Here is an 11,553-nt window from a genome sequence, read left to right on the forward strand (position 1 = left end):
TTCTCTTTTCAGTTGTGTCGTACATCAGTTGACATTACTGTAATGGAACACATAGCAATATAATTGATGTACTCTATATATCTGGTGTCCTAATGGACCTTAACACAGAAGACATCTTTACAGATGTCGAAGTATGTAGAAGGGAGAAATACATGGAGGTTGTAATTTTACTTTATTCCAATAATGTCAGGCTGGTAGATGTGCTATCCATCAGGCTCTGTTTGTGGGAGTTAGTGCGTAACATACCCCTGCCCTGGGTCGAGAGCGATGGCCCGTGGGTGCTCCATGCCTCCGGCAATCAGGGTGGTGCGCATATCTCCGTTAAGCTTGGCCACCTCAATCTGGTCCAGATTGCTGTCAATCCAGTACAGTTTGCCCGTAATCCAGTCCACAGCCAAGCCCTCTGGGGTGGCCAGACCGTGCTGCACGACCACCTCAATCCCTGTTACCCCTGAAACAACAATAACAACAACATGAAAGCGTGGCTTTGTAGCTAGGAAGCAGCACTGATGGTTGATGTCTTTGCAGTGCTCAGTAAACCCCTTCTCAAAAGGATTTTGGGGGGGAAGTGTTGATGAAAGCTCTTCTCTTATAAAGAAGATTGCTTTCTTTGTACAGGGTTCCATTAAGCACGGTGAAAGGGTTTTACTCCCAATATTTATAATCCAGGTGTTGATAATTATCAGATGCAGAGGCTTTTATTTGTGCCTCACAAAAGGGTTGAATAGGTTCAGCTAAGAGACAATTTCTTTGGGTCTGTTCCATGTTATGAGGAGGAAGATACTGTACTGTAACAGCTCAAGACTTCTGTTCCTACAGTATTTTGTTAACTTTGGACAACAATATAAATTTGCAGGGAGAGATGATATCAACTTACTCCATCAGACCTGACTATGTGTAACTAGAGTAAAACCGAGCGTTGTCATCGGCAGAGACTCATATTTCCATTACAGCTGTTGGAGCACTGATGAGCAGGATGTGACTCTCCTTTGCCAATACATCACAGCAGTCCTTATTTGAGATAGTAAATGTTCATGTACGTGGGTGAATGAACTCATGTGTGCCCATACCACCAGACTCGGAGAGCTTTCCTCTGTAGATCTTATCCTCCACCACATCTGTCCAGTAAAGGAGGCTGTGGTTAAAGTGGAAGTCTAGCGCGATGGTGTTCCTTAGCCCCGGCACCAGCAGGCTGTAGTCCCGCTTGTGAAGGTCTATTCGTCGTATCTCGTGCCGGATTGAGAAAATGATGAAAGCCTCAAATGGATCTGGCCAAAGAGAGAGAAAGGAAATAAGCACTGAGTTTTTTTTTCAAGAGGGCCGAGCGATGTTTTGAGTAAACTGGTCATTGTTGAGGGACAACATGTAAATTGGATATAGTGAGAAAGCGTTTTGCCCTGGCTAGTGAGCTGTGATGGCCCTCCTTTCTTTAAGAAGAGTTTGACTGGACTGTCTCAGGGACCACTACACAACAGGCTCTGGGACTTTTTTTGAGAAATATCATTGTCACATGTTTTTTGAAATGTTTTAGAAATAAATATATTAAAATAAACAGTTCGACAGCAAGACATCACAAAAATCTCTTCTTAAAATCAACAATGTAATACTTATGGATGTTATTGGATAATAAGATAATTAGCACAAACACACTCACAGACACACAAACACAGAAAAAACACTTTTTTTTTTAGAATTAAGTGATGTTCTTGTCACTAAAGTAAGGTATTGGATGACTGCCACTGACATGTCAATGTATGAACTCAAAATATGGTGGACATTTATAACAGTAGGCTGTTTATATCAAATTAATTCTGCAGGGGAATTTCAACCAGAAACCTTAATTTAGTTCCATATATTTATTTCAGCTTGCTGTCTTTTGATGCACTGTGAGGAGGACATACTGTCAAACATATCTCACTGGTTTAAACCACCATGCAGAACAGATTTATATGCATCCGTTTCAGCCAAACCAATTTGTGGCCAAACACTCTGGGAATCAACACTTACATTTTTCCATTTTCTGAAAAAGGAGATACATTTGTAAGAGGTCTCTTCTGAGAAATAGATTTTGTAGGGTCTCTAAGAAGTCGCTAAATCTAGTGACAAGTCCTAAAGCTGGCAACAGTGTTTGTATACTTTACTTCTCTGGCCTGTCCCACTGAGGTTTGGTTCAATCAGCAAGATTATTTCTGCTTCTGAGAAATGTTTGTAAATTAAAATTCTCTTCAGAGCATTCTAGACTAAATCATACTTTAGGGAACAGAACTGTAAAAATACAATTAAGATTGTGTCCTTGCTTTCAATGACACTTTTCAGTGTTGCAGCCAAACTAGCTACAATGCTACCGGAGTGAAGTACCTGTACTTGCAAATCTTTTATTCCTGAGTACAAAAAAAAAAAAAAAAAGGAGTAGATGTGTGCTTGGAACTTCACAAAGAATTCAATAACACCTCTCTCAAGAATAATTGTATGCAAAATGTGATTTACAACGAAGCCGTAGAATTCTGATCGGCTTCCAGAAAGAATTGTGTATCGTGTTCCCGCGTTAATGTAAGATTAGAGATGCAACTGCCATAAATCTGAAGTGAGTGGGAGTAAAATAGGGAATCAAGTAATCAAAATGAGGTCCATAAATCCGAACGTGACAAGCCAGCAGCACGTGTGTGGAACTATTGTATTTCAAGGGGTATTTCATTTTACAGAGCTGGCCTCGTCAAATGGATTATTCAATAAGAGAAGAGCGGAAAGTTTGAATTAATAATGTGACACTGCACGGGCGAAACATGTGTGTCTGTGTGGGATTAGGCCTGAGGTGAACTTGTGCACAGCTGAGTGAAGTGACAAAGCTCTAGTGGTTTGAGAAGGGGGAACATGCTTCGCTCACTTAGCATCAGTACAGATAGAAACAGACAGGACTCATCGCCCAGATACCTCTGCAGATTTGAAACTGATTAAATTTGACTTGACAGTACTCTAAATCAACACCCATTACTATTCTTCAGACTGACTCCCCACTGTCTCAACACTAACACAAAGACCTTCCAATTCTGTTGCTTGACTGTTGTTGTTTTACTTTCCAGTTTCTCTTATCTATGGTGGGAATCTTGCATTAAAAAGTGATACTGAAACCTCAAATCTTTCATCAAAAATGCACCAACACTGCAGGAACACAGTCCAGGAACTAATTATTTAACTGGAGTGTAATGGAGCGTATCAATGACCACAACACAACAAGCTCTGGGACATTTTGTTAATGAATATTATAATAAATATTATTTAATTCTTTAGCATGTCCAAGGATAAACTTTAATTTAAGACACCGAGCGACAGCCACACACCATCACGGCAGCCAACAGCATCACTAAGAAAACAACCATTTAAAGTTAAGGCTGAGCTAAGGTCTGTTACCTGTGCTGTGACAGCTGTCTCCGTCTGGGTCCAGCGTCCATCCTGGATAACAGGAGCACTTCACCGTGGTCTTGTACTGCTCACACACCTGGCTGCACTTCAGGTGACGGCTGCAGTAGTCCACCACCTCACACGTCTTGTTACTGGAGTCCAGATGGAGCCCAGGGGGACAAAAACACACAACCCCTTTCCCTGGTGCCACAGTACACTGGTGGCTGCAGCCCCCTCTGGCTACCAGACACAGATCTGCGGTGAAGAAAGGCCAAACATTCTTAGAAACTGTACAGACACTGAAAGGCTGACTGAGACTGAGAGGCTGAGATTTAGAAAAACAGTACGTGAGGCGGCTGGGTAGGTTTAGTTGCATTTGCATCAAGAGCTAGAGTTAAGCCAAGTCCAAGGAGAGTGTTTAAAGGTGTTGTATAATGAGTTTGCCTTCACGCAGCAGATTCTCTGTGGAGGTGAATGGCTTTTATTTACTGCTTCAAAAACAAAGCAGGGAAAAGAAAATGATGCACTGTTCCTTACAAAAGTGATCTAAAGTGATATAAAGCAAGGCACCGAACCCCCACCTGCTGGGGACGCCTTTCCATGGGCAGCCCCCCCACTCTGACATCTCTGCATTTAGTGCATGTATAGGACCTGAGCATGTGTGTGTAATTCAAGCCTGTGTGTAATGTCTGTATTAACCAACAGAGTGAAACATTGTAATTTCCCCTTGCGGGATTATAATTATTTTTATTATTATTATTATAATTATGTCTTAACTCTTTTATCTTGTTAGAAAGTTGCATCCTGCCCTACACACCTGGTTTCTGTTAACAGCTGCTAGGTCGAGATGGAAAGGTATTTTGGTGAAAATGAAACTGGTCCAGCATCTTTTTTCCCACAGTGATTAAGACTGAGACCACGTCTTTTCAAGTAGGCGAGGACACCGTTGGCCTCTTTCAGGGGGGGGGACTGAGAGCATGGTCGGAGTTGTTAATGGCGGGTGTGAGTCCTGCTGAGCTGGTTCAAATCAGTCCTTCCCTCAAGGTCTCTCTGAACACATAATTGTCAATGAGGAGGCAGAAGCCATCTTTTCAGCCGCGGTAACAGACACTCAAAGGTCCTGTAGAGCCCCCCAAAGGCTTGGTTAGTGACGCTCTAGAAAATGAACCTCAATGTTTACACTGCTCACTTTAGGAGATTAGATAGCTAGCTAGTCACATGAGAGCTATATTCATTTTTCTCTGAAGGCTGCTGGACAAACACTTCAACATTCGCCATCATCAGGAAGCCAAAATATGACTTGGTGCTCTGTCCCTGTAGTCTCTGAGACAACACATACTGATTCCTCGTCAGGCTCTAAGCTGCTCTATGTGAAGGAGAGGATGTAGCCGGGACCCTCTGGGAAATGTTCTCCAACATCCCTATGATATAACATCAGACGAAGAATTAAAGTGAGAGTTGGCACAAGTGCTGCTAAGTGCCTCAGCAGGTAACTTGTCCTGAACCTCTACGGTGAAAATTGGAGGATGTGACAGCGCTTCGACTTTTCCAATTAATTTTTCTGCAACTCTGCAAAGCTGATAAAGAAGTATATTAGTTAAAAATAAAGAGCTATGTTTTAAAAATAGGACCGATGTGCAGGAGTTTTCATTTGCAATGTAAATGTGGTTTATTAATTTGCCACTTTTTTTCTTTGTTTTATTTTCTCCTACATTATACCAATGGCACCAACTCCAGCGGGTCTATCCTTAGAAATGTCAATCAAAGAACCTTCAAATAAGTGGGAGCAGCGTATCAGCCAAAAATGCCTTAAAGTCCCTGGGAGTCATCATTTTGACAGTTTCTGTTGGTTTTTTTTCACTTTAAAGTGATTCATCACCCAAAATATATCTTTTAAGTATCAAACACTAACCCCCTGTGGGCTTGAAGCGGGGCTATAAAAAGAGCCTCAATAAAGAAAAACAGCTATGGTCAGCTGGAATTGTGTTGGTAACAACGGATTCCAAGTTTTCTATAACTTAAAGTGAACAAAAATCAATCTCAAAATTGTACTTTTCAGTCTAACAATCAAATGTTCTGGTCTCCACATACTTTTGGCCGTGACCAAGCAAACAAACAAATCAAAGATTTACTGTATGCACTGACGAAACAAACATACCGCAGATAGGTCCTTCATCCGAACGGTCTGGACAGTCCACTTTGCCATTGCAGATCTTATCAGGTGTGAGGCAGACGGAGGTGTCGTTGGCACAGGGGTACTTGGGTGGCTTGCAGACAGCAGACTCACAGGACTCTTCATCTGAGCGGTCCTCACAGTCAATGTCCCCATCACACACCCAGCTCTTTGTGATGCACTTGCCTGTAGAGAAGTTATTGTGGCGATAGGCAGACTTTCAACTTTTTTAAGCACTTCAAATGAAGAATTAACAGTCACAAGTTCCACTGCCGTTCAGACGATGTCATCTCATTTGTAGTAACTGCTGGATTACACGGGGCTCACAAAACATGATCCATACCTTTACTAAATGAAAAGGTTTATTCAGTGCATAAGACAAATGTTTTTATTACTCATGGGGGAATATCATTACTCAATGGAATACGCTGGCTATAAAGCAGCATATTCCAATTTACAATTTTTTCATCAAAGCTACGCCATAGTGTTTTGAGATCCCACATGATGGCGGATCAGTGCAAACTGACGTGGTGGACTGAAGCAACGCTGTGTGTGTGTGTGTGTGTGTCTGTGTCTGTGGATTTTGTGTGAGATCAGATGTGTCTTTGTGTCTGTTTGGCTTTGTATCACCTCTAAGCTTTGCAGTCGTCTGTACAAAAATAGCCAGATGACACTTTTAATTTGAATACCTAAATATGATGCCAGTGTGCAGTTGTATGTGAAAATGCGAGCTTATGTGCTATTCAAGTTCACAAGCTTTTCATGCGTAAAATATGGATGACACTTGGGGAAAAGAAATGTTTCATGTTTAGTGTGATCAAAATGTGTGCGCCTTTGGTAATGCACATGGACAAGGAGGTTAATCAGTTGGACAACTGAATTAACCAGTGTTCATTCGGCAATTTCACCTTGAATGGCAGCAAGAAAATCTCACAACTTCCACTTGATGAGTTTTGGGAGCAGAAGGCATAAAAGGGAGAGGGACATTTTTTGTGGGTTTATTAAACATAACCATAAGCTTATTTTAAAAAGGAAAAATATATATATATTTTATATTCTTTCCAAATATAGAAAGGCTCAAACGTCTAAAAATGTCATCTTTAATTCAACAAAATGCAGCACGTCCACAGTTGGTAACCTTTTTTTATTTATGTTGGTCACTACTCTATGCATGGCCGAAGACTTAGTTTTAAATAATGGATGAGTAAATTAATAGTTGTTGTTTTTTTGGTTTTACTTTGCTCATCATTAAGCTTTTTATACTGATAAAGATCCTAATATTCATTGGCATCCTCTACACATTTTGTTGTGAAGTAGTTTATTAGTCATTTTGTTAAAATTCAGATGACTTTATTTAATACGATAATACGACATCAACTCTTGAACCATCACCAGGTAAGAAGGTTGAATCTCTTATATCAATTATGACATTTTTATTTACTGTTTTACCTGGTATGTTCTAAACCATGTGTAATCAAAATCCACTAAGGCTTCTATTTCTGAGAACCAAAACTAATTACTATGTCCATCAAAAGCTGACTTCAGCACATACCTTCTTTAAGTAAATATAATGGAACTCTGAACTCTAACAATTGGCATCCAATCTAGTTCCTCATTTAAAGTGCTCACATTATGCTCATTTTCAAGTTCATAATTGTATTTTGAGGTTGTACCAGAATAGGTTTCCATGGTTTCATTTTCAAAAAAACACCATGTTTTTGTTAAGCTACAGAGTGAGGTGTCACTTCTGTTCCATCTTTGTTGGGAGTCGCACATGCGCAGTACCTCGTCTGAAGGTGTTCCACGCTAGCAGCAAGGCAAGCAGTATAGCGCGTGTTGCAAAGTGACGGACGTCCGTCACGGAGGTAAAGGCTGGAGTACAACAGAGCTGTTTCTAAACAGTGTTTCCTCTGGAAGATGGTAAGTCCCTTTGGGGTGGACTTTTGGCTTTTTCACTTTGTAAACCTATAACATACAGTACTCAAAAAGATATATAACACAATAAAGGAAAATAAAAATATATAATATGAGCACACTAACAATCTAGGACTTAAAGTGGACAATTTATAAGTTGCAAAGGCCTACATGTACAGAGCAACTTCTCTAAATCATCTCTCTCAAGCTCTACTTTGAAAATTCCTATCTTTGTGTTTATGTTTCACTTGCATCCATCCCCAAAGGTGGAATGATCAAGAAAAATCCTCCATGATCCCAGCATTCACACTGAGTATGGGTCTCAAATGAGTCTCACATCTGTGCTTTAGCTGAAAAGTAAAAAAATATATATATATATATCTACAATGTAACCCCTTTAATCTGTCAGAACTGTTAAGGTGGCCTCTTTTAGAAACCCTTTTCAATTCTTTTTGGACAGGGCACATTGTTCTTCTGTGGAGGACAGAACAAACTGCACCAGTGCACAGCAGAATTAGAGTGAATAATAATTGGTGTGGTCTAACTAACCTTTCAGCACGCAGCATTGCCTCTGTTTTTTATGATACTGTCGGGGATGATTGGAAAGCTGCACGGCTAAAGACAGAAAGCAACTGAATCTCGCTCTGACCTTCTCTTTTCAGCTGCTGTTTGGGTGCTGGGTTGGGGAGTTCTTACATTGGTCGAAACAATTACATGCAAACTTCACAGCACCGCTCCAAAGTGGAGGATGGTTGAGCCTCTAGTAGAGCCTGTCAAAGACTAAAGCTTTTATGAAGGGGAAGAGAGCCATTTGGCAGCTTAATATATAACTGATAGGCATAAAAAAGTTCATTCAACAACTGAGATTCTTTACTGCTCTCTTAAAGGGATAGTTTGGATATTTTGAAATGGGAGTGTATATGGGAACTTATCTAGAGACAGTGTGTTACCTACAGTAGATGGTGAAGAAGCAGACAGGAGCATAAGCATGGAAGCTAAGTACTGCTACGGCTGGAGGCAGCAGCTTTAAAGAAGGGTTAGTTCAAATTCACAAATTTCACGCAATAACACAAACTAACTAAACGATCAAGGCAGTGGTAGATCAGACACTCCTGTGTTCTGCAAGGTAAAATGATAGTTTTTGTAAAAGAGGTCTGGTGGATTGAAGAGACCATAGATGATAGATACAACGGCTTTGGTTCTTGAAAAGGGCTTTCTGAAAGCAAGGTAAAGCAGTGAAAGATATTCTAAATATAGCGTACACTTAAAACCATACAATGTTTTTTTTTTAAGATTCTTTTCCACCTTTCATTTTTGACAGGACAGTTACATGAGAAAGGGGGGAAGACATGCAGTCACAGGTCAGAGTCGAACCCTGGACCTCTGCGTCGAGGCATAAACCTCTCAGTATATGTGCGCCCACTCTACCACTGACCCAGCCTGGCCACAAAACCATATTGATTTTTTTAGGTAGGCCTTTTTGTGTCTGGCAAAAGTGCATTGAGCTACTGCCCTGGTACCCATAGCAGTAAATTGCTTAGCTTCTGTGTCGGTGCTCCTGTCTGCTTCCAAACTGGGCTCCTGTCCACCGCTATACACTGTGGGCGAAGGACCATGGATAAGTACCTCATACAACGCCACTTAAAGAAAATCCTAACACTCCCTTTAAGACCAAAGCAAAGGACTGGAGTGAACATGTTGAGATAGCGTTTGTTACAGCTATCAATGTGAATGTTGAGTACTGTGAAAGTCCAAGATAACTTGCATTTTGTTATCTACAAGAAATAGGGGTTCATCATCTCTTCATGGGAGTAAAATATGTTGCCTGTGTTCAAACTCCAGACCATCATGCTTAATTTAGAAGTGAAATTCCTGATTGTTTCTGATGTTTATTTTCTATGATGTAACTCACACATTGAGGAGAAGCTGTCGACATTTCAAGTGTGTTTGCAACATTTCTATATAACGCAATACTATAGTCAATAACCAAGTCAGTTAGTTTGGCCTCCTCACTGTTGCTGTGTGTTACTGTCCTTCATGCTCAAATTAGTTCAGCCAGGCCGCCAAACTATAACATCTGTCTCAGGCGAATGATGCAAGTTTTACTCACTGAACTCAAATGAAAGCTGAATTTAGTTTTCATGCCTTAGGATCTGATTTTGTACCACAGACCAGCCAACAGTGTCAGTGTCATTTGGCTACTGAGTGTAAAAACCAACCCTATGGTAGTATTTGCATACTTCATGTCAGACATTATCTGAAACTTCTGGTAGATATTTCCACACCATATCAAATCAATCGGCATTGATTATTCATTCACTACTTCTTGGCTAAAATACGTTGGACTAAAAGGCTTTTTGCTATTCACAATAAAAAGCAAAAAAAGCACCTTTAACACATTTTCACATACAAATTGCTATCATTGATTATGTTTACATGCACGCCAATATCCCACTGTTACAAGCCAACCAGACAACAGTTTGTAGGGCTGCAGACCCAAAAAAAAGGAGAAACACAGCTACTTTTAAACATTATCAAAGACTTGGACATCAACAGTTTTTTGGATATGCACACACATCGCTACACCAACCTTTTCAAGAAGCTGGTTGAAGAAATGAAAGAGAGAGGGTGTGTTTGCAAGACAACCGCCACAATTAAACTTTGTTTAATATTCACTTCCTTTAGCAATATAAACAGCTTAAATGGAACATTGTCATTTTCCGAATAAAGGCAAAAGTCGGAATACTATGTGAATGCAAACGTAGCCAATGTGTCCTTCACTTCTGCACTCAATGTAATGCTTAGCAGTGTACTGTATTCACTACCTGTATCTTTGCAGGTAAACTTGGCCTTGGGGTCGCACATCCTTTTGGTGCCTTCGCAGTCTTTCTCGTCGCTCCCATCCTCGCAGTCCTTGTCTCCGTCACATCTCCAGCGCTCTGGGATGCAGGTTCCATCTGTGACACAGTGGAATTCCTCTCCACTGCACTCGATCACAGACGGCAGCACTGAAACAAAAGTCATTCAACAATTACTGTTTCTCAAATCTACAGCACACTGATGTGAGAAAAGGCACCATCGTGTTGAGCTATTATTTCATAAGACATATTTCACTGTTTACAGACGGGGCACTTGGCAGCAATAACAGGTCAGTTAGTTTTGAAGCGGGAAGTAAATTAACTTCTAAGGTTTATATCTGTAAGGTGTTTCTATCTTATGTAATGACTCTGGCCACTGTTTTGTTCTTCTCCAGCTGCGCTCCATTACAAAGAGAAGAAACTGGGCCTGTGACATTACTATATTGTGAGTGTTGCACTGCAGGTCTTGGATTCACTGGACACACCCTCTGATGGGAATGAATGCATACACTAAATAGTGTCAAATACACAGCCCAGTCTCATGGCAGTTTGTGGAATTGTCACATTATTTAATCTATTGATTTTTGTGCAGATCACATTAATGTCATTATTTTTGTGTGCTGATTACACATTTTAAGGTATGTATTTAAATGGGAAGCCTATTTTGTGATACCTTCAAGATTAGGGTAGCGAGTAGTATTAAAAAGCCAAAAATCCACAACTGTGGTTAGGTGTTTGGAGTTTCATTTCCCCGATGTTGTGTGCCACAGAGACTGAGGATCATGTCTATGCACCCGGGGATCGCGTCCTGCGTGTGGCGGTCCGTCCCGTTGTTGTGGCCAGTGTGTGACGTTTAATTTCCCCGTTTTTTGTAATAAATGATAAGAATAAAAAAGAAATAATAAACCAAAAGTATGCGACCATTTCACCAACTGGCACGAATTTGATGTTTTCATACTGGCTTAACATCGATAACATACATATGATCAATTCATGGGAAGAAATTTGTAGAGTTTAATTGTATGAAGACGTTATAAATCCAATAACACCAAGAGAAGTAGTAACACCAAACATGTCATTATCAGTTATTGTTGTTAACATTTTCAGAAGAATATGTATTTGTTTTGATCATGGCATTATACAGTGGGTACGGAAAGTATTCAGACCCCTTTAAATTTTTCACTCTTTGTTTCATTGCAGCCTTTTTCC

General features: G+C 40.4%; 1 protein-coding gene across 1 annotated transcript in view; it reads right to left on the reverse strand.

Annotated features, from left to right (window-relative positions):
• lrp1bb (low density lipoprotein receptor-related protein 1Bb) overlaps positions 1–11,553 on the reverse strand; it is a 196,640-nt gene that overhangs the window by 105,396 nt on the left and 79,691 nt on the right. Inside the window, exons 21-25 of the mRNA XM_034886078.1 lie at positions 10,312–10,494; positions 5,558–5,758; positions 3,409–3,654; positions 1,071–1,268; positions 247–451 (exon numbers count right to left, since the gene is read on the reverse strand). Coding sequence (XP_034741969.1) covers positions 247–451; positions 1,071–1,268; positions 3,409–3,654; positions 5,558–5,758; positions 10,312–10,494 — 1,033 coding nt within the window. The remainder of the gene's footprint in view (positions 1–246; positions 452–1,070; positions 1,269–3,408; positions 3,655–5,557; positions 5,759–10,311; positions 10,495–11,553) is intronic.

This window comes from Etheostoma cragini, chromosome 11 (genome assembly GCF_013103735.1).
Source record: "Etheostoma cragini isolate CJK2018 chromosome 11, CSU_Ecrag_1.0, whole genome shotgun sequence".
NCBI lineage: Eukaryota > Metazoa > Chordata > Actinopteri > Perciformes > Percidae > Etheostoma > Etheostoma cragini.